The 24,109-nt window shown below is 39.4% G+C and overlaps 1 protein-coding gene across 14 annotated transcripts in view; it reads left to right on the top strand.

The window, feature by feature from the left end:
• The window catches only part of arhgap44a (Rho GTPase activating protein 44a), a 310,627-nt gene that overhangs the window by 269,070 nt on the left and 17,448 nt on the right, over nt 1-24,109 (top strand). For 6 of the 14 annotated variants that reach the window (XM_072558348.1, XM_072558354.1, XM_072558351.1 and 3 more), the window contains 4 exons: nt 4,023-4,203; nt 6,213-6,263; nt 7,536-7,553; nt 21,081-21,302. In XM_072558348.1, the coding sequence (XP_072414449.1) occupies nt 4,023-4,203; nt 6,213-6,263; nt 7,536-7,553; nt 21,081-21,302 (472 nt within the window). The remainder of the gene's footprint in view (nt 1-4,022; nt 4,204-6,212; nt 6,264-7,535; nt 7,554-21,080; nt 21,303-24,109) is intronic. The other 8 variants (XM_072558349.1, XM_072558357.1, XM_072558353.1 and 5 more) reach the window with 5 other exon arrangements.

The following is a 24,109-nucleotide window of genomic DNA, read 5'->3' on the forward strand; positions in this document are numbered from 1 at the left end:
TTAATGCCCCATGCTTAACAATAATCTATCTATCTTTGCCTTAAATATAGTCAAAGATTCTGCTTCCACCGCCTTTTGAGGAATTTGAATTTGAATTGAATTTATTGTCACGTGTACCGAGGCACAGTGAAAAGCTTTGTCTTGCGAGCAATACAGGCAGATCACATTGTTCAGTAGAATAGGTAAGAAAATAATAGATAAACAGAGCAAAAACTAAAACACAGTTACAGGCGAATGTTAAGAGTTTGTGAGCCCATTCAGTAGGGTAGAAACTGTTTCGAAACTGGCTGGTTTGTGTGTTCAGGTTTTTGTACCTTCTCCCCGATGGTAGAGGTTGTAGAAAAACATTGGCAGGGTGGGATGGATCTTTGAGAATGCTGGCTTCCTTTCGTTGACAGAGAGCCTGGTAGATGGATTCTGTAGATGGATTCTATAAATGGGAGGTTAGCCTTTGCGATTGTCTGGGCCAAGTTCACCACTCTCTGTAACCGTCTCCGATCTTGAATGGTACAGTTGCCATACCAGGTAGTGATACATCCAGACAGAATGCTCTCAAGGGTATTTGCCGTCATGCCAAATTTCCTCAGCTGCCTGAGGAAGAAGAGACATTGTTCGACCTTTGTTCCACATGAAGAGTCCAAGAAAGCTTGTTGTGGATGACCTCTCCCAGGAGTTTGACACTGTCCATTCATTCCACCTCTGTGCTGTCAATGTGTAGGGGGGCATGAGTAACATCCCGCCGAAAGTCAATAATGGGTTCCTTGGCTTTGCTGGCATTGAGAGCTAGGTTGTTCTCAGTGCACCATTTTTCCAGGTCTTCTATCTCCTGTCTGTAGTCTGTTTTGTCACCATCTGAGATTCGACTGACTATGGTGGTGCCATCAGCAAACTTGTAAATGGCATTAGTCTGGTATTTGGTGATGCAGTCACGGGCATACAGTGTGTATAGTAGGAGGCTGAGTATGCATCCCTGGGGGGAGCTCCAGTGTTGAGTGTTAGGAAGATGAAATATTGTCCCCAATCTTCACTGATTGTGGCCTGTGGGTCAGGAAACTGAGGATCCCATTGCAGAGAGTGGGGCTTAGTCCGAGATCACTAAGTTTAGTAATCAGTCTTAAAAGGATAATAGTGTTGAAGGTGAACTGTCGTCAATGAGTAGGATTCTTATGTAGCTTTTGTTAGTGTCAAGATGTTCTAGGGAAGAGTGAAGGGTAAGTGATATGGCATCTGACGTGGATCTGTTGGTCCAATAGGCAAATTGGAGTGGGTCAAGATTAGCGGGTTGATTAATGACATGACCAGCCTTTCAAAGCACTTCATGACCACCGAAGTTAGGATCACTCATTGAGACATGCTGCATGAGCCTTCTTAGGCCTAGGGATGATGTTGGCCCTCTTGAAACAGGCAGCGACAGTGGCCTGCTACAGGGAGAGGTTGAAGATGTCCGAAAAGACCTCTGCCAGTTGATCTGCGCATGCTCTGAGTGCATGGCCTGGTACTCCATCTGGTCCCATAGCTTTCCTTGGATTCACACGAAGGAAAGCTGATCTGACCTCTGATGCAGTGACTGTTGGGATAGGTTTGTCAGGACTTGTCGGAATAGGTGTTATCTCTCAGCCAAAATTCTGCTCAAAGGGAGCATAGAAGGTGTTGAGATGATCTAAGAGGGATGAGGGAGAGAGGAAGAGAGTTCCAAAGACTCATGACCTTGAATAAGAAAAAAATTCTCATTTCTGTCTGAATAGGGCAACCCTTTTTGTTTTAATAATGACCCCATTGTTCTAGCTAAGGGGTTTGGTTAGTTTAGTTGGCTGGTTGGCTGGTTTGTAAAGCAGAATGATACCAACAATGTGGGTTCAATGTCTGTTTAGGCTACCACAAAGGATTGCTCTTCTCAATCTCACCCTTCACCTCAGGTTATACTCGCTCTCTCTCTCTCTCTCTCTAATGAGAGAGCAGCCCGAGTGTCTAGTAGGACTTTTAGTTCGAGATTCTTCCACAAAAGGAAATATCCTCACCATATCCAGCCTGATACAACCACCCAGGACCATCTTGGTTTCCACCAAGCCACTTCGTACTCTTCTAAACTCTAGCAGATACAAGTCTAGCCTCTCCAACCCTTCTTCATAAGACAAGACATTCATCCCAGGTATTAATCTAATAAACCTTCTCTGAACTGCCTCCAGTACATTTACATCCTTCCTTAAGTAAGGAGACCAATACTGTACACCATACTCCTGGTATGGTTTTACTATTGCCCATATTACTGAAGTATGACCTCCCCACTTTTGAATTCATTTCCATTTGCAATGTCAAGTAACATTCTATTAGCTTTCCAAATCACTTGTTGTACCTGCACATTAAGTTTTGCAATTTATGAACTAGGATGTCCAGCTCCAAGTAGCAAAGATGGGGTCATTGAATATTTTTAAGTCAGAGGCGGTTAGACTCTTGTTAGCCAAGGGAATCAATGTTCTTTGGGGTAGATGTAAATGTGGGATTTAAAGCATAAGCAGATCAGACATGATCGTATTGAATGCGGAGCAGACTTAAGGAGCCACAGGTCTACACTGCTCATACTTTGTATGTATCCCTCAGTATTTCAGAACTGTACAATCTCTCACCATTTACATCTCATTCCTAATACACCCAAATTGAACAACTTCATATTTTTATATATTCCAGATTTACATTTTCCAGATCTATGCCCACTCAGTTTACCTAGTTATATCCTACGGGAGGTTCCTTATGTCCTCTTCCCAAAGTACTTTCCTACCTATCTTTCAAAACAAAAGTTAGCAATCACCATCAGTCTCTCCGAGCCATTTATAAAAGTTATAAAAGGTCCTAAGCCAGGCACTACTCCTGTGGCACACCACTCATTGTATCTTATCAACCCAAAAAAGTGCATTTGTGCCTTCTGTCTGTTAGCTAGTCAATCTTCTACTTATGCTCATATGCTACCTCCTAAACTGTGAGTTCTTACTTTTCAGAATAACCGTTAACATGGCACCTTCTCAAATGCCTTCTGTAAATCTAAGTACAGGACAACCACTGATTCCCCATTATCCAGAGCACATATTACGTACTCAAATAAATGTCATAAATTGGTTAAACATGATTTACCTTTCACAAACCATGCTGACTTTTCCTAATTACCTTGAACCTTCCAAGTGCCCTGCTATAATGTCTTTAATAATAGCTTCTATCATCTTGTCTTGAACTAACTAACCTGTAGTTTCCTAATTTCTATATCCCACACATTTTGAATAAAGGAGTTACATTCACTATTTATCAATCTAATGGAACTTTTCCAAATCTTGGAAAATTAAAATCAATACATAAAGTGTCCCACTAGCCACTTCTTTTAAGACCCTTGGATGTATTTATGAAAGCAGGAAACTATTAGCACACAGTTCCAATGATTTGCTCAGTACTACTTCCCCTTGTGATTGTATTTTTCCCGTGTTTCTCCCTGCCTTCCATTTCTAGAATAACTGCTATTTTTGGAAAATTCTGGGGACCAAGTAAACTAATGTTGTTGTAAATGATTGGTTATATTAGATTGTTCCAACTCGAACAAGACCACAGAAATTAACAAGTAATAACAAATAAAACTGCATCTTTGCCAGCACTGCCAACATCCCAAGAATTACACAAACAAGATTTATTTTTTAAAGTGATGATGTAAAGCAAGGACCAGTGATTAGATTGTATAAAGCTTGTAAGAACATTGTGAGAAGGGAGATCAAGAGGTAATAAACTCCACGGTTTTGAGAGTGTCTTGCTTTCAGCAAAGTGGGGATTCGGGGAAAGGAACACTGTACATGGTGAAAGTATGTTTGACAAGGGAACATCACTACTTTTTTGCAGAAACCAGAGAGGCAAGTCTATTTGAGGAAATGGGGACAATGATGTAAATGGGAGATAATAAAAGATGCTGTGACTTGGAGTGGAAGAAAATTTGTAGATATTGGATTACTGCAGTAATGGACTGTGAGCTATATTTCTTTTAAAAACAGATATTGAATTTAATGTCACTGGAAGTTATGGCAGCCCAGTCCACACCAACCATAATGCAAACTATAACTCCATGCCATCTCCAGACATCGATCATTCTGACCGCAAGCAGCACGACCAAGGCAGGCGACCACTCAGCGTTGCAACTGACAACATGATGCTGGAGTTTTACAAAAAGGATGGGTAGGTACTAGTTATTGTCCTGCTTTCATCAGTACTCTGTACAGAGCAATTTTGTTTCAAATGAATAAAACCGCATGCTAAAGAAGAGAGAAACTGGAGTGAAACGATATACATGGGGACGGTGTACAAATCTACATTATAACAATATTTTGAATTGAGATTAATGTAAATATATTTCAGGGATAGTGACTTCTTATTTTAATTTGTTGGAAAATAATTAAAATTTGCATGAATGTAATTTACTTTTATCTACATTCTCAGCACAATATTCAAGAGGACTTGTATTTAAAAACTTTATATATAAAACTTTAAATTCTCTGCTTGAATGGCTCGAATGTCAATGTAAGTATCACTTTAGCCTCTGCTAAAAGTATCAGTGTCACATAGTTTTTGCATTGTTGCAGATTCAACAGTGTAGGTTTTACTATCTCAGGCATCTGCACCAATCTGAGTGTGTGTATTTCAAACCAGTTAGAAACACGTGTGATGAGGTATGTGTGGATTCAATTGTGTATTTCCTGGATACTTGATGGGAGAGGTTATTTGTGGTAATAGGATGTGGTGATGGTATGTATGAAATAATTTTACCTTTTGAGTGAGCAGGAAGAATGATATTCCTGTGTTATCACTCATAGCATTAATAGGTAAAAGGTTCTATCTCACCACCAGCCATGCATGTTTCGTCTGTTGGCCAGTTATATGGAATTATTCCCATCCGGCTATATAACCTTCAATGAATAAAGATCTAAGCTTTTGGATAGTTTGTAAATGGATCAATTACTGTGTTTCTTTGGTCCATAATTTTTTATGGCATTTCAACTGCAGTGCAAAGCCTTCATAAGGATGTAATCCTCCATCAGAGTGTCACCAAGTTTCAGTACATTCAAAAGACAATTTGCTGATGCTTATTACTGTGGAAAAATGTATTTACAAAGTATTTAGAATGGGCTTGAGTGAACCTTGCAGTGAATGGAACTGAACAAGCTATTGAAAATTTAGGCCATGGGTCTGCCCAAGGAGAATGGGGAGGTTATAAATTAACCAGTTTCTCGAAGTAAAACTTTGATGTTCCATTTTATGCTACATCAGTCCAGTTTGGTTCACTTGGGATTAGCTCATCAACAATTCTTATGAATGTTGAATATTGACACATGTCCTGCCATTAAGTAGCATTGTGGGTGTCTGTATCTTATGCCTGCGGCGTGGATGTAAAATGGTTCTCCGGTTGGCTCGGTGGCTTTAATCAGTAAGTCACTGAGCCAGATACACCAGGAAATTTGCCAGGGTTAATTCCTGGTCTCCACCGGGGCAACAATAGGGGGCACTCAGATAGTGCCAGTGCTCCTAGCTTTGTGTGTGGGGGTGACAGGGGAATTATTCAAAGGTTCGTAGTCCTGTACGTGTGCATATCTAAGTGTGTGTGTGTGTGTGTGTGTGTGTGTGTGTGTAGTCCCTTACTATGGGACCTAATTGGGTTTGTTTCTGCTGGGTCTCCTCACCTGAATAGCCTACGAAGGATCACATATGAGTTATGAACACTGGGCAATTGCTAGAGGTTGTCTGATCCCAGAGGAACCATTTCCCATTAGAACTGTACTTTCCAAGGGGAGAAGGGAAAAGCACAACTGGTGAAAGAAAATGGTGTGCTTTGTATATTCTCACTTTCTTGCCTCAGTATTTTGTTGTAAGTGTTTACTGTACCAGTTATCCACATTTTATAACTTGTACTGCGTACATACACTAAGGCTTCTGTGTGCTAATGTGGGAAAATCCGTGATGCTCCTTATTGTGTTGTGGTGTGTATTGTTCAGGCATTTCATACCAGCTTCTCCTTAATTTTCTTCATTTTTCTTTTACCTTTTGCCCACCTGGGAATGCTGCAGTTGTGTTGCTACCTCATTCTTGCTGTCACATTTTTGTTCCCATTCATGTTAACTGAATACTTTTAGCTGTAAATTCATGTCAGTTGAGTACTCTTGCCCAGACTACACATTTTACCATGTTTACAGCCCAAATTACATGAGATCACGTTCTGCATCTTGTCCAACATGGCTACTGCGGTAAGCAATTTTTTGACTTTCCACCAAAGTACAGCACGTTAAAATGATCAGTGTAAAATGAGCTTTTAGTATTTTGTAAATCTTTTCATTCCAGTGAATTATGTGCCATAGTTTGAGTTTTGCTGTTTGTACATAGTGAATTTGTCATCCTTGCATATTTAGATATCTCTGGTTAGACTTTGGAGGTTGCCATGAAGCTTATTAAATGTATCTAAAGGAATAATAGCTTTTGTTCGATATGTGTCTTAGTATATTTACTCCAACTGAGCATGTAACAAGTGGTAAAAATGCTAAAGATGTTTTTGAATTTGCATTGTTGGTGTATTTTTCAGTTTTAAAATGTCTTTAGTTATTGATGGACTGTGGGTGATGAAAGAAAAACTGACAATATTCTGTGCACCATAATTTTATCTTACTTGTAACTTTGAATGTCACGTCACCTCAGTTGTTTGCATCTGAGTCAGTCCTGGGTTAAAGTCCCACTCCAGGGCTTACATACATAACCTAGAGTGACACTTCATTGTAGTACTGGGAGAGCGATCTTTGACAGATGACACTAAACTGAATCTCTGCTTGATCTTATGACATTCAAAAGTTAGGGAATTTTCCCAGTATCCTCCCTCAGCACTTCTTCCTTCAATGGCCACCAGAAGTAGATTAGCCACTGCCTATGGAATCTTGCTGTGCACCACAACAGTGACTGCACAGCTATAGTAGGTAATTGGCCCATTCTGAGAAAGTAATAAAGTCATACATAATGAATTCAAGTCCTTTTCCCTATTTGTGATGTCCCTTTTATAAATTGCTTTCAAGATCCTTCCCTGTGCTTCTCAATAAGATAGTGGAAAAGTCAGCTTGCCGGCACGTTTGTGCCACTTTGCTCCTGACCCAGGCTGTTTGAGCCCATGGCACTCCCTGTCAGAACACTGACTGCTGCAGCATGACATCATCCCTCTGGTTGCTGCATAACATGCTATTATAAACTTCTCCTCGTTAATTGTCTAGCCATCAGGAACCAGGAATGGAAGTTTACTGTACAGCAAGTAGCCTTGATCTAAGTATGTGTTTTGTGACTCTCACTACTTGGTACAAGTGTTACAGGCACTTCAGTGTGAACTTCTGTTAAAAGTTCCTGCTGCATCAATATTTTCATTGTCAAACTCACTTGTTTTACTTAACAGGAATCGGCTACCTTTGCAAAAACTGCTGTTTGATTCACTTAATCCTTTATGTTATGTTCTAAATAGTATTGTTTTGTTTCTGCTAATGCAGCCTTAGGAAAATCCAAAGGTACTGTATTCGATACATCTGTGTGACTGGTTGTTGATAATAACATGAGAGGAGGACACTGAGATAGGGAGCATCACACAAGTAATAAATACAAAATATAGGAATTACCATAATTCACATGTGAAAATAGGCACCCTTTTATACGTGCCAATTTGAGATGTTTGTAGATATATTTTAAGATTTGATATCATATTGAAAAGCTTGGAATAAGCTGGTAAATATTCCAAAACTAGGAGTGCAATTTACTGAAGTAAGTGGTTGGAAAATGGTTTGACCAAGGATTTCAGACTCACAATCATGTCTTAAGGGTAGGCAGCTTTGAGGGTGTTTGTTTGGCGTATCTGTAATGTGGATGAACACAGAATTTAAATGTTAGTGAGTTGGAGAGTTTTTAACCTGCTTCTAACCTGTCTGTCATTCCATTACAAATTCTCTCCAGTGATTAGATCCTGTATTTCCCAGTGAGGAGAATCTGTTGTGCTGAGTTGTTCAGGGCTGTTCTGTGACATCACCTGATTGGCAAATTAAGACTGGCAGTACTTGTTAGCCTTGATGCCAGTCACTGCTCACCTCCTGCCTCAGGAAACAATGGGTGACTTGAATGTGATTGGAGCTTAAATAAAGGGATATGTGAAATCACATGTTGAAAACTACACTGAGATTGTATGTTGTTTTGAGGGAGCTAATTGTCTGAGTCTGAGTAATGGGAAGCTTATATATCATCATAATACATCCAAAAATCACAGCAACATGTTCCCTCCAGCACAGACAATGGGAAGGTCTCTTGGAACCAGCATTCCCTCAAACTTTCTTCCTCAAACTTGCGCAGGCCTCTGAAGCCACTTCTGGAACTGACACCGATGACTGTATGCAGAACCTTCACACAGCTTAGAAGGAACATGACTTGGCACCTCACCAAGTTGGAAAGCAGCCCCACCGAGAAATAGAAATAGAGTTCTGCAGTCATTCTGGGAGTGTTGTAAAGTACATTACATCTGTATAAAATACAGCAGAGGATTCAGGGATGTTTGGGTGCACTTGTCCCATGGCGCCTGCAATTGCAGTTATACCAATCTCTTCAGTTAGTCATACTCCTCTGCTATTTCCCACAATCATGCAAATCTCTCCTGTAGTTGTTATCTGAGCTCAACCGTTAGTGAGTTATAGTTGTTGTTTATGATTTGGAGCAATGAAGATGCATGCTGCATTAAATATGCATGGCAGATGCAGTACAATGTGGATAAATGTGAGGTTATCCACATATCCACAGCAAAAACAGGAAGGTATGTTATTTGAATGGCTGTAAATTGAGAGTGGGGAATGTTTAATGAGACCTGGGTGCCTTGTGCACCAGTCGCTGAAAGCAAGCACACAGGTACAGCAGGCAATAAAGGAGGAAAACTGTATGTTGGCCTTAATAACGAGATTTCAGTACAGAGACAAGAATGTCTTGCAGCAATTATACAGGGCATTGGTGAGGCCACACCCAGAATGTGTGCAGTTTTGGTCTCCTTATCTGAGGAAGGGTGTTCGTGCTATAGAGGGAGTGCAGCAAAGATTCACCAAATTGATTCCTGGGATGGTAGGTCTGACCTTTGAGGAGAAGTTAAGTCAGTTGGATTGTAGTTATTGGAGTTTAGAAGAATTAGGAGGGATCTCATAAAAACCTATAAAATTCTAACAGGGCTGGACAGGTTAGAAGCAGAAAAGATGTTCCCAATGGTGGGGGAGTCCAGAACCAAGGGTCATAGTTTAAGGATAAGGAGTAAACCTTTTAGGACTAAGAAATTTCTTCACCAAAGCCTGTGGGATCAATTACCACAGATATTGGTTGAAGCCAAAATATTATGTTTTCAAGAAGGATGTAGCTCCTATGGCTAAAGGGATATAGTGGGAGGGTGGGATTAAGGTATTGATCAGCCATGATCATATTGAATGATAGAGTAGGCTCAAGGGTCAAATGGCCTCCTCCTGTTCCTGTCTTCGATGTTTCTATGTTAGTATGGTTGGGTAGGCAGAAATAACCCCATGTTAAAATTGAAATAAGTTGCTTAAGCTCTGATCATAAAATTGACTTTGTGGCATGGTTCAATGCACTTGGAAATAGTATAATTATCCTGTAGACAGTCCCTGACTTAATGTGGAACAGGTTATATAAATTCACAGCTCACAGCCCTATTTGTGTTTCCTGTCTGTTTCTTTTCCCCTTTCCTCTCCTTCCATGAATTTGTATATTTCTTGTTAATGTATAGCTACACAGTCGCCTAGCTTTGTCAGTCACTTATCCCCAATCTGTACTCTCCATACATAAACCTACATCATGAATATCGACACACTGGTGAGGCTGACATGAAGTTAGATCCTATCCTGTTCCAGCACTTGCTCATAGACTTTCAGTCAGGAATACTGGATATGGATCAGGAGCAGGAACACAAGCTGATCCGACCTCCGCCTTCAGTTCGGGACACTGGTCAGCTACAGGAAGCCGAACTGCCCTGACTAACTTATCACATACTGATTGGTTTTATTGTAGTTCTATTGTGACATTGACATTGGTTTGAACTCTCCATGTTTTCACCTTGCAAGTCATTTATTGAATGCAAAGATATAAGAGAACAGAGATCTTTTTGGCCTAATCAAGATAGCAAATTCTCATCAAATATATAGAAATATACATATGCATTTGGCAATGGCTGCTCTGATAGATTTGTGCCAACAGTGGTGAATTGTACCTGTTATCTTGAATGAGAGGGGAGAATTAGAAACCAAACAATTTGCTGATTACAAGACAATTCAACATGATTCTGAGTTGCTGTATTTAAGGGGAGAGGCAGATGCTGATCCCCTTAATACTCTGAAAAGGTTCTGAACTTTTATCTATCAAAATATTGAAATATTTGCGTGTAATTCTGGTCTCCTTCCGATTGGAAAGATGTTGTGAAACTTGAAAGGGTTCAGAAAAGATTTACAAGTATGTTGCTAGGGTTGGAGGATTTTTTCCCTGGAGCATCGGAGGCTGAGGGGTGACCTTATAGAGGTTTACAAAATTATGAGGGGCATGGATAGGATAAATAGGCAAAGTCTTTTCCTTGGGATCAGAGAGTCCAGAAATAGAGGGCATAGGTTTAGGGTGAGAAGGGAAAAATATAAAAGAGATCTAAGGGGCAACATTTTCACATAGGGTGGTACGTGTATGGAATGAGATGCTAGAGGAAGTGGTGGAGGCTGGTACAATTGCAACATTAAAGAGGCATCTGAATGGGTATATGAATAGGAAGGGTTTGGAGGGATATGGCCGGGTGCTGGCAGGTGGGACTAGATTGGGTTGGGATATCTGGTCGGCACGGACGGGTTAGAAGGTTCTGTTTCCATGCTGAACATCTCTATGACTATAAAATCCGCACTTTATTTGATCTCAGGTTATTTATTGTTTTCCAATTTGCACACACTCCTCCCTGATCCTCTCGTTTGCTTTACTTGTATTTAAACTGCTAAAAGTGCCCCTGAATCTCTTGTGCCACATATTCCATTAAGATGAGGAGCTACAACATAATACTTTAGGTTGATGTTTTAGTTTTCCAATTTCCACTGAAATTATCTTTGATTTTTGGTGATTTATACCTGTCTTTGTGAGAACCATTTCTCAGAAGATCTTTTCAAAAATTAAAGCTACAAATGCAATACTGGGCTTATTGTTGCCTGGTAAAGAAGAACAATGAGTTCAGTTGTGATGTGTCTCGCCTTCTCAATTAAGAACTTTGAGAAGAATTTCATGTTGTGGGGGTTGAATTTTTTGCTTTGGGCACAATGAACTTGTAATGTGTTTGAAATTGTTGCAATAGATTGTTGCTCAAATTTGTTAAAATTAATTTGGATAATCAAATAGGACAATTGGGCAGTTTATTACAACCTTGCTGTAACCTCTGTGAAGAGCCTTGGTGAGTCTGAACCTTGAGTATTGTGTGTAGTTTGGCCTCTTATCTAATGAACACAGAAGAGGTACAGCAACGGTAAACTCAATGAATTCTTGGATGGAGGAATTTTCTTATTAGGAGAACTTGAATAGACTGAGTCTATATTCTCTTGCGTTTAGAAGAAAGAGCGATGTTCTCATTGAAGCATACAATATTCTCACTGGGTTTGACAGGGCAGTTACTGGAAGAGTATTTCCTGGCAGGTTGAGCCTAGAGCTCTACACAGTCTCAGAATAAGAGGTAGAACATTTAGGACTTAGATGAGGAGTAATTATTAACTCAGAGGGTGGTGAATCTTTGGATCTGTCTGCCCACAAGGCTGTAGAGGGTCAATCATTGAGTATATTCAAGACAGAGATTAATAGACATCTAGATATTGAAGATATCAGGAATACTGCAGGAAAATGGCATTGAGAAATCAGCCACAATCCAGTAGATGTCGTAGGCTGAAAGAGCTGAATGGCCTCCTGCCCCTGTTTCTTATGTTTTTTTGTAACTCAGCTGTTTTATTTCATTCTATGATGATGTATTCCTTGATATATTTAACTTTGGTAAACTGGTATTTATTCAAACAGCTGAGAAAGAATACAACACCTAAAATGAGCATTTTTAACAAGAGTTAACTGTGGGTTAAGATTTAAGGTTCATGAAAATGAATTGAGAAAGATTTATTCTTCAGTATTTAATAGTTTCATTGATATATGTTAGTTTTTTTTTACTGAACAAATTAATATAATTGATATGAAAAACCTTTTACAAGATGCTTACAAGTGCCTGTGCATCTAAGAATGTGAGAGCTTTTCTAAACCAATACAAGAGGCAGATTCTCACAGTTTTGACTGGCGAAGTGGCCATTGTTTGTGGATGGGCTTCAATAAGTGTGAACTACAGCCTGAAGTAGCATAACGGATGTTCTAGAGCAGAAAAAATATTGGATTTGGGCGTAAGTCAAGTTACAGTTAAAATTCCCTGATGTTTAGAGTTAGGTCAATGAACTGCAGTGGAACCTGGGCAAAAACCAATGGAAATTTACAAAATCTCAATCACATTACATTCAGGCCCTGAACTGTAATATCCAAGGGATTTGTTTATCCAATTTACTCCCACAGCATTCAAAAAAATCTGGAATGTAGACAGGAAATAAACACACCTCTGACAAAGTGGGAATGGGTTTCCTACTATTTTTTGCACACAGAAATGAGCTACAGATAATTTACATAAAATATACCAAAATATAAAATTAACAATATATTAGGAGTTTATATCCCAGCACTTCAGTAGGAGATTGGCAGATGCATTAATCAGGGAGATGGAGTGCCCTTAGGCAGTTAATTGATTTAGGATGAGACTTCCACCCTTAGCTGGGTACATATACACACACACACACTTTTCCTTGCCTGCCACCTTTGAAAACTGCCAGACTGGACACTTGGCATGAGTCAGTCCTTTAGGTGGGTTGCCAAAACCAGGATAAAGCCGTTCGTTATGTTATCTGTGGTTTAATTGTACAGCCCAGGTGTGATGCAAAATATGGGCAAATTAGAACAGAATTTATGGAGAAAACACGTTCACAGTGAAGTCAGTAGCCAAATAGAATGAAAGCTGGCCCCCTTCAAACCCTTCCCCCACCCATAATTGGTTGAAAACTGCAAAGCCAAAGCTATATTTGTTTACAGCGTAGCTGCTGTTAGATAATGTAATATTTTTGAAGTTAGCAACTATTCCAGTTGTAAGTAGAGTCTGTAAGTTGTATGTCTCAGTTCAGTTTATTAGGTATATAGATGTTATACAACAAAACCAGGCAATTGCCTCAGCAATTTTAATCCTTTGGATTACATTCCTCTGTGACAGCCTGGAATACCCATCTCATGTATAAGTCTGCAGTGTCCAAGTACTTGCTAATTACTCTTATTATTTCTGCAAAAAGAAAAATATAATAATCCATGAATGTGAGAAGTGGATAAAAGAACAGCATTTATGGCATGTTTCTGAGGGATAGGCAAGGTCTCTGTGGGTTAGTTTATTAAAACACATCGTACCAGATATCAGCTGATATCTATGTATTAGCTTGTAGACTCACAGCAGAGTAACTGTCCAGCAGAGTCTCATCATTTTATACACACAGCATTTGGCCTCCTTAAAGGTGAACTCTGTAAAGGCAAGATACATATGCAAGAAATCCTTCCTTTTCAAAAGAAGGCTAAACATTTATCATAATAAATGAGTCTCCATAGCATACCAATAATTTGCTGATAGAGTTGGTTCTGCTATAACACGATAGTTCCGTTCTCATGCAATCCTGAGTTATAATAAAATCATGTATCGGCAGCACTATTCAAACAAATGGGGCCAGAATCACATTATAACTAATACATGCTTTCAAAGTTCACGCTTTAGAGTGTCCCTCATTTATCAATTGTGTTACAGTGAATTCACGTTAACAAAACGCACATTATAGCAGAACAACCTGTATGTCCAAATCTCACAATGGTGACTGTGTCCAAAGGCACTGTTCATTTGTACAGTCATTGCTGATGTTGCTTCTTATTCCTGTTAGTGCTGTCATTTTTTTTATTTTATGGATTGCAGTTGCTGTCCCACAATTTGCTTATTCTGATGTACTGCAGCCAAGTTTTGTTCCAGATTAGTCACTAATTGATCTCATTCCTGGAGTTGTTTTGATAGTTCATATTTTCTTGGCATTTACTAAGTTCCTTAAGACTCCCAACTCATGTTTAAGCTTCTAGTTTTACATTTTGGATTCTTATCATTCTAACAAAGTTTTTGCCCTGTGTTAGTCCAGTATAGTTTCTCCTTCAAATCCTGCTGAACAACTCCTCAGCCTCTCCAAATTTGTAAGGTTTTTTAAATTTTCTTTAAAGCACAGGCTTCTTCCTCATGCTGCTTCAATGGACCTTTGTTTCTTTTTTACATCCTTGAGTTCTTGCGCCAGAGCATCATTGACAGCATTTACCTCTGAAAGAATTGTCTCATTAGTGATTTGCAGCTCCTCGTTCATTTTGGCCTTCCACCAGTTTTTGCAGATCTATCATTTTCTCAAGCAGTCCTTTGAGCTCAAGCCAATATTTCTGTGACTGCTCTCGCTAAGCCTGTGCTGTTTTGCATGTGAGTTGTTCAAGATCTTGCTGTAAGCCTCCAATCATTTCATTGATCTGATGATACAGAGCCTGTAGTTCATATTGCTCCCTTTCTTTCTCTTTCATCTTTTCATTCATCTCTGTAATATAAACTGAGATATTATCTAAAGACTGCATGTGAGATGGTATTCTCAAGTTTGGATTTATCCTGAGCTAAGAATTCAGCCTTTGATTCTTGACTTTCAATTTTCTCTGCTCAACAGAGAGATGATTCTTTTGCCCCACCCAGTCTTTCATATGCAGTCCTGTAACTGTTTCTTAAACAGCCTGTTGCTGTTTCTGTTGTGTCTCTGGTACTTTACTTATTCCATGGAATGTGACTGGTGCAAGTTCATGGTATACTACTATATTTGCAATTGCTGGTCCATCAGTGTCCAAGATAGACAACATTTGAGATATTTTTCAATTTCAAAAAACACTTTATTCATAAAAATGATCTTTATAAATACACATTAGTCACAAACACAGTTTGGTTCTGTATAGTAACATGTCAGGGAAACAAACAAACATTGGAGTTTGACTCTATCCAGACAACATTTGAGATGCCCAGGTGGATTGATTGTACTTGTACACCAGCACCATCAATCCTGCCTATGGAATTGGTGAACCCTTTATATGCTGAAACCTTTGCAGTCGTAGGTTCCGTCGTGGCTCTCCATGTCTGGAGGAACATGTCTTTTGGAATTCACAGGAGCGGTATATTGGCATTTATTCCATGTCAATATTAGCCACGAATGAATAGTCAACAATTTTCTGAGGATTGCTAATTTGCATTTTGTAAACACGTCAGACAGTATGATTCCATCAATGTTTACCATGAAACTGCCTCCTGGCCTCAATTCTTACATGGTCAAATTCTGGTTTGTTGATCATGACATGTAAACACCACTAACTTTTCACCACTGCCACCATTTGATATGGTTTAAAATCAGTCACTCAGGCATTGATAAGCTCCGTGGATTCGCCCATTTAAAACAGTAAAATACATTATAAATTATGAAGCAACCATTGCAGCAAATTTAACTGATTTGTGTGTGTGCAGCTTGAAGGGCCACAGCAGATTGAAGCTGATGACCTAGTGGTATTACCACTGGACTGTTAATCCAGACACCCAGGTAATGTTCTGGGAACCCAGGTTTGAATCCTCTTGTGGCTGATGGAGGAAACTGAATTTAATAAAAATCTAGAATTAAGAATATAATGATGACCATAAATCCATTTCGATTGACATCTCACTGATGTCCTTTAGGGAAGGAGACTGCCATTCCTGCCTGGTCTGGCAAACATGTGACTCCAGATCCATAGCAATGTGGTTGACTCTTGACTGCTCTCAGCAATAAATGCTAACCTAGCCAGTGAGGCCCATATTCTAATGGGCTGAGAAGTGACAGATGGAGTTTAATTCAGATAAATGCAAGGTGCTGCATTTTGGGAAAGCAAATCTTAGCAGGACTTATACACTTAATGGTAAGGTCCTAGGGAGTGTTGCTGAACAAAAAGACCTTGAAGTGCAGGTTTATAGCTCCTTGAAAGTGGAGTCGCAAGTAGATAGGAGAGTGAAGAAGGCGTTTGGTGTGTTTTCCTTTATTGGTCAGAGTATTGAGTACAGGAGTTGGGAGGTCATGTTGCGGCTGTACAGGACATTGGTTAGACCACTGTTGGAATATTGCATGCAATTCTGGTTTCCTTCCTATCGGAAAGATGTTGCGAAAGATGAAAGAGTTCAGAAAAGATTTACAAGGATGTTGCCAGGGTTGGAGGATTTGAGCTATAGGGAGAGGCTGAATAAGCTGGGGCTGTTTTCTCTGGAGCATTGGAGGCTGAGGGGTGACCTCATAGAGGTTTACAAAATTATGAGGGGCATGGATAGGGTAAACAGACAAAGTCTTTTCCCTGAGGTTGGGGAGTCCAGAACTAGAGGGCATAGGTTTAGGGTGAGAGGGGAAAGATATAAAAGAGACCCATGGGGCAACTTTTTCCACACAGAGGGTGGTACGTGTATGGAATGAGCTGCCAGAGGAAGTGTTGGAGGCTGGTTACACTTGCAACATTTAAGAGGCATTTGGATGGGTACATGATTAGGAAGGGTTTGGAGGGATATGGGCCGGGCGCTGGCAGGTGGGATTAGACTGGGTTGGGATATCTGGTCGGCATGGATGGGTTGGACCAAAGGGTTTGTTTCCATGCTGTACATCTCTATGACTCTATGACTCTAATAATTGTAATATCATAAAGCACAGCACATGTAGCCCTAAAAAATGAACTCTCTTCAAGACCAGTAACACTTACAGCGCAATATGCCCAACCATATTAGGTAGTTGAGTTAATTTCTGATATAATCATGAACCCATGAACATTTCAATGTGCAGCTTCAAAGTAACTGTTTTGATAATGACATTGTCAGCATTCAGTATTTGAACAAAAACTTTCATTGAGCAACATATTGCAGACAGCTGTGATTATTTAACAGCTCTATTTTAAAAGTACAGAAATCAAGGCCCAGGAAAGGAGGGAGCAGACAGTGCTTCTAGAGGAGGCCCCAGCTCATTGGCCAAATACTCCATCAGTCTGGATGGTCAGCGGCCAAAGCTGCCAATCTGATACATTGAACATCCCAATTGACAGGAAACTTGTTCAGCCCGACAGCTATCATTGTAGCAGAACAGGCCACATTCCTCTCATTTCATGCCTGCCTTGTAAATATCTATTTAAGTCTTGACATCATTAAATGTGGCTTCCTTAATCTTCACTCTTCTTCCTCCTGACTGGTTCTCGGGACTGCTGGAGCGCAAATAAGGTTGATGAAAGTTGTCTTTAAGCAGGCGTCCTAAATCCCCTCATGTTCCCCTGTAAAGAAATTGTTGCAAGTGACCAGACTCCACCTCAAGAGTGACTTCACTACCACAAATTCAGTGGATCTAACTCCTGGGCTTCAATCTCCTCCCAGCTCTGCAAAGTTAAACTTGTTTTCTCCATACCGTAACTCTTTTAAAATTCATGTTTAATGTTGTACCAAAACCAAATGTCAGACAGCTGCTGTTGGGTTTCTTGCTGAAAGGGAATGAAAAGCTGATGAGCAATCTGGTTTACTTTTTGGAGGGCAATAAAAAGTGATTATTTTTGATCCAATAGAAATGGGAAGTGTTGCAAATGCTGAGCAGCTCTGGTAGCATTGTGCAGTGAGAAATGTAAGTCACTGACTCTTCCTCAGAGTTAGTGCAGATTGTCGACCTGAAACATTAATGCTGCTTTCCTCTCCATGGATGCTGCCTGGCCTGGTGAAGATTTCCAGTGTTTTGTGTTTTTAGTTCAGATATCTAACGTCTACAGTACTTTGTATCATGGGTGGCACTGAAAAGTGTGGTTAGTTTTAACTTTAAATTAGAAAATATTCATCACTCAATGCAAAATGTAGCTTCTCTGTAAACAAAGCCCACATGCGTGGGTAGAAATAGCACAACATTTCAGCTGGTGACAGTCAAGATTATAGCATTTCAATTTATAGCTCTAGAATTAGAATTACTGCATTTGCATATTATTACTTTAGCTGTTTCGTGAGTTGTTCATAGAATCCCTAGAGTGTGGAAACAGGCCATTCGGCCCAACAAGTCCACACTGACTCTTCAAAGAGTAACCCACCCAGACCCATTCTCCCACCCTATTACTCTACAGTTACCCCTGATTAATGCCCCTAACCCACACATGCCTGAACACTATGGGCAATTTAGCGTGGCCAATTCACTTAACCTGCACACCTTTGGATTGTGGGAGGAAACCAGAGTACCCGGAGGAAACCCACACAGACACAGGGAGAATGTGCAAACTTCACACAGACAATCGCCTGACATTGTGAGTCAGTAAAGCTAACCACTGAGCCACTGTGACAATTAGTTCTTGTAACTGATCATTTGTTATTCTAAACGCTGGATGCCAGAGAGTGAGATTTCCATAAACATTGGGTTCAAAGCTAACATTTTATTTTAATAGTGGTAAGTAAACCCTCTTGGATAAAAATCATGAAATTGTCATTAGATTCATGTGAGATACGTCTATGCTGAACTTTCTTAGAAACATCAAAGACAGGAGCAGGAGTAGGTCATTTGACCCCTTGAGTGGAATTGCTCTATCATTCAATATGATCATGGCGATCTTCGAGCTCAATAACCTAATTGCCCCCACCTCGCTATATCCCTTTAGCTTCAAAAACTATATCTACCACTTTTTTAAACAAATAATGTTTGATCTCAACCACTTTCTGTGGCAGTGAATTCCTCATGCTCACAACTCTCTGAGTAAAGAAATGTTTCCTCATCTCAGTCCTAAAAGGTTTACCCCAATCCATAAAGTATGATCCCTGGTTCTGGATTCTCCCACCATCGGGAAAACCTTCCCTCATCTAACCTGTCTTGTCCCCTTAAAATTTGCTATGTTTCTAAGAGATTCCCCCTCATTCTTCTAAACTACAGGGAATACTATCCCAACTGACTCAATCTCTCCTCATACGTCAGTCCTGCCATCCCAGGGATCAATCTGGTGAACCTTCGCTGCACTCCCTCTCTAGCAAGAGCATCCTTCCTCACAAATATTCCAGGTGTGTCTCTCCAATTGCAGCAAGACTTTCTTGTTCCTGTACCCGAATCCTCTCGCTATGAAGGCCAATGTACAGTTTGTCTTTACTGCCTGCTGCACCTGCACGCTTACTTTCAGCAACTGATGCACAAGGTCACCAAGCTCTCATTAAACATTCCCCTTTCTCAATGTACAGCCATTCAAATAATAATCTGCCTTCCTATTTTTGTTAGCAAAGTTGAACACCTCCCATTTACTCACATTATACTGCATCTGCCATACATTTGCCCACTCAGCCAGCCTGTCCAAATCACACTGCAACATCGCTGCGTCCTCCTCAGAGCTCATCCATGCAGTTTCATGTCATCTGCAAATTTTGACATATTACTTATGCGCTTAGAGATACTTCCTTATCTAACATATTTTTATGTTAAGGAACACTTTTAAAATCACTTATACTGAAATCCTATTGGACCTAAATTCTATCTTAACACAGACCACTAGACAACGAGAAATTTAAAATGTAACAGTACACCCTTATTTCTCACAGACAAAAAAAATGCTCTATTTAAGTAGATATTATTACCAATGTGTGTGTTTATGTGTGTGCTTATATATATATGCATGTATGTACGTTGGCTTGAATGTGTGTACAATGTATGGATATGTATGTCTGGACCATTATAAGATTTCTGTGTGACAGTGGGTGTGCCACATATGCACTTTGACTTAAATCATTGCACAACAGATGCCACAGATGTAATCCTTTTAAATCCAGGAGAAAATAAGCCTGGTCATTTAACAACACATGCATTTTGTACGCTTCACAGTTCACTAAACAATCATTACACTATAATCTGTTTGACTTGAAAATTCCTTGACAACAATAAATGCTTTATTGACCCTGGATGTCAGAATAACTATAGCTTTTTATTTACTTTCTCATCTGCATTTGAAATAATTTTGTTTAAAGAATGGAGTGGCAACTTAATCTGCTGAACTGAGAATCTACTACAAAAAAATTCAATACATCAGAGATTTCAAAAAGGCAGAGCAGTTGCACTTTATATGCTTAATGAGATGCTTATCAAAACATTAGGAATAGAATTATGTGTAAAATGATGTTCCAGGCCTATTAGAAAAGAGTGTCCTCTTTTTTTCTCAACAGAATTCTGGCAAAGAGACGTAGGGTGGGGGAGGGGCATTGAAAGATTATCTTATGTTAGTTATTTTAAAAATTCAATAAAGTTCCTTTTCAGCAAACCATCTTATTTCAAGCTTCTGATTATCTGATTATACTATTCTGCTGTTCAAACAAACTTAATGAAACTTCATGAGGTCAGTGGTTAATAGTGTGCTGTGTGCGTCACTCATCTAATGTCCACAGTTCATTTGTTGTTCCAATTCCACTACGTCATTCTAATGTGCAGGTACCAGCCTAGTATTTCCAGGAATTAAAAAACTATCCACAAAAGGTGCACAACTTGTAAACCAATATAGCAGTTTAGCAAAATATCAGTATGATTCGTAAAAGTATAGAAGCCACATTAAAACGCAACAAAAATTCTGATGGTCAGGCTTTAGGTTTAGTATTCACAAGTAATGTGTTCCAAAAATTTTATTAATCTGACATTTTTTAACCTGGGTAATTATACTGTAACTCAGGAGTACCAATAATTACTGTTCAATCTGTCCTTTTCGTAACTGTAATTAAATGTATTTTGTAAAAAATTCACTTCTGTCTCTATACCTCTGAAGCTACTTTTTTTGTTAAAGCTGAGCATGCTTTTCTTTGAAGTGTTGATGGTGTCTCTGTGTTCCTGTAGCATGGGTGTGAGGGTGATGGACACATCCTGGGTGGCCCGCAGAGGCTCCTCCGGAGTCCGAAAAACATCCTCCACCCCACCCGGCACGCAGCCCCCTCCTCCGCCCGCCGAACCTGCCGCTTCGGGTCAGTCGCCAATCCCTGAGCAGTCTGTAGAAAATTCCTCTTCTCCCTCCCCCACTCCTCCTCCTAGTGGCCCACCACCCGGGGCTGAACGTGCAAGGTAAGAGTGTGTCGCAGCTGCTGTGTCTGTGTCAGCAAGCTTCTGGAGCTTTCCTTTCCTCTCCTCGCACTCCTGTCGTTCTGTTTGACTGTTACCTGAGCTTCTGGCACATGGAGCGAGCTGAATCAGGAATTGGTGCACATCAGTACAAAACACAAATTAGTCAATGCGTTTTGGTATGAGAAGTGACCGACCCTACTGCACCTAAAGTTGTGCATTACGAAGTTGTGCATAATGTGTTTGTTTGGGCAGCACGTTAAAAAATACCATCAGACAAATGGTGACAGCTCTAGGGCAGTGGTATGAAAATATTGCACAGCTTTGAGGACCACAAAGAAAACCCTGTAGTGATGTAATGTTTGACAAGGGTAATTAGAGGGTTGTCTATCCAATGCTGGCATTAAGGTTAGATGTTACAGAACAGTATACTGTAGATGGGAGCTGCATGTTGTAAAGTGACACTGATAAATAGTGGAGCAAGATTCTAGCCGATGGTGAGGAACTGTGAGTTCAACCACTGCAAAGCTGGGAAAAATCAGAGAATGTTCTAACTGGTGAGAAATTAAAACTGTGGAGGAGCAGAGAGATTGACAGGAGCTGCTATAAACCAGTGGACAGGTAGAAAAGTAATTAAAGAGGTGAATGAAGTGTTGACTTTCATTTTATGGGAGCAGGATTACAAAGGGCTGGGATTGGACCTTTGAATCATAGATCCCCTACAACTTGGAAGCAGGCCATTCAGCCCATACCAACTCTCCAAAAAATGTCCCACCCAGACCCCCCAATAACCTTGAATTTCCAGTGGCTAATTCACCTAGCCTGCACACTATGGACAATCCACCTAATCTTTTGGACTATGGAAGGAAGCCAAAGCACCCAGACAAAACCCACACAGACACAGGGAGAATGTGCAAACTCCATACAGATAGTCCTCAGAGTTTAGAATTGAACCCAGAACTCTGGAGCTGGAGTACCAACCACTAAGCTATCGTGCCATCCTGCTGTTTTCAGTTTTTGTCACTGCCTCAGCAAGAGCATACAGACCTCGGAGGAACTGCAATGCAGAGTCACTGAATGGATCTGAGAATAAAAGGGTTAAATTATATAATCAGGTTTTTCAGAATAGATCTATTTTCCCATATAAATAGAAGATTAAGGGGCGATGGAATTATTATGTTTGCAACATTTAAGGTATTTGGTAGGGTGGATAAGAAGAAATTATTTCTCTGTTTGAGAAGTCCAGAACAAGGGGAAATAAGCTTAAAATTAAAAATATACTGTTCAGGGGTAAAAGTAGAAAGCATTTCTTCATAAAAAAAGATAGTGGAAATCTGAACCTTTCTTTCTTAAATGTTTTTGAGCTGGATTAATTAAACATTACAAAACTTGGAAATGTCTAGACTTTAAGAATATTAAATAATGTGGGACAGAGGCTAGGGACTGGACAACAAAATACAAATCAGCCATGATGAGAACAGGCAAAAAATAATGAAGTGCTTATTCCTGTTCTTAGGTTCCTAATATGCCGACTGTCATTGTACAGTAGAAACCACATCTGTTGGGGTGGGGGATGTGCAGGCATTCCAGTTCTTCTGCCAAATAACAAGCAGTCGCCATTTAGTCCATTATACCCTTGGGCTAATGATAATTAACTTCAATCTAATTAAGACACGGATACAAAATAATGGTATAGATGCTCTGTGCATTTTTTTGTGTGATTTAATTTAGTTACCACTAGAGGTCAATCTTTAAACATGTTGGCATGTTTTTAAAATGACAATCAGATAATTCAGCTAATAGATAGTTGCTTTCAAGATTGAATACCTGGGGTATAATGACTCCATACGGAAACCAGTGTTTGTTACTTTAGTGTTGTTTACAATGAGCTAGTATACTGTACTGCATTTCAAAATAAAGTAAGTGATGCATTTGGATAATTACTGGACTTACAGGAAAGCACTTGTCAAATCATTAAGGAGAAAGGCACAAAGTTGCTTTATTTCATTCAGAAGTTTATTTGAGCAGTCACACACATGAGCCATTTATTTGAAACAATTATGATTCTTTTCAAATCGGGTATTTTTTAACCAAAGTTTTCAAGTGGATTAACTCACCCAACAAATTAAATCAAAACATAAATGATCAGAAAAATCCACAAGACTTTAAATTAAATCACTCCAAATTCAAACCCTTATTAGTGTGAAACTAAGCTGGTTAGCTATTCATTTATATTCATTGTTATTGACTTAAATATCACTAATTTTGGAAGACTTTTATCCTGTACCTCTGTTTAATTAAATAGTAAATACTAACAATCTGAAGTTAAGTGTTCATGAGCAGTCAAATTAAATTACCTTCCTTCAATAACATTTTTCTTTAGAAAAAAAAATTCAATTAACTTCTAATTTTCTGCATGGATTTTGTCAAATCGGTCCATTTATTTTATTTACATGGTATATCCCTGATATTGTTATTGTTTCAATGTGTCTTATTATTCAGCAATTGATTTAGTCCAAAACTAATAATTTCTCCTTTCACAAACTGATAAACTTTGAAGAAAATCTTTATTTTTCATCAGATATTGGAAACATTAATTTCTCAGAATGGGAAGGTGGTCATTTCACTATATACTGTAGCAGCTTGAACTCCAATGCTGACCCAGTTCATTTCATCCCATTGTATTTATTATCCACATTGCATTTCATGTATGAGACTTCTACTTAATTTGAATGTAAATTAATTTTACAAAGAACAAAATTCCTTCATCAACTATGTCTGAAGTCCTGTTCCATAACTGATTCAGGCAT

This window comes from Chiloscyllium punctatum, chromosome 39 (assembly GCF_047496795.1).
Source record: "Chiloscyllium punctatum isolate Juve2018m chromosome 39, sChiPun1.3, whole genome shotgun sequence".
Taxonomy (NCBI): Eukaryota; Metazoa; Chordata; class Chondrichthyes; order Orectolobiformes; family Hemiscylliidae; genus Chiloscyllium; species Chiloscyllium punctatum.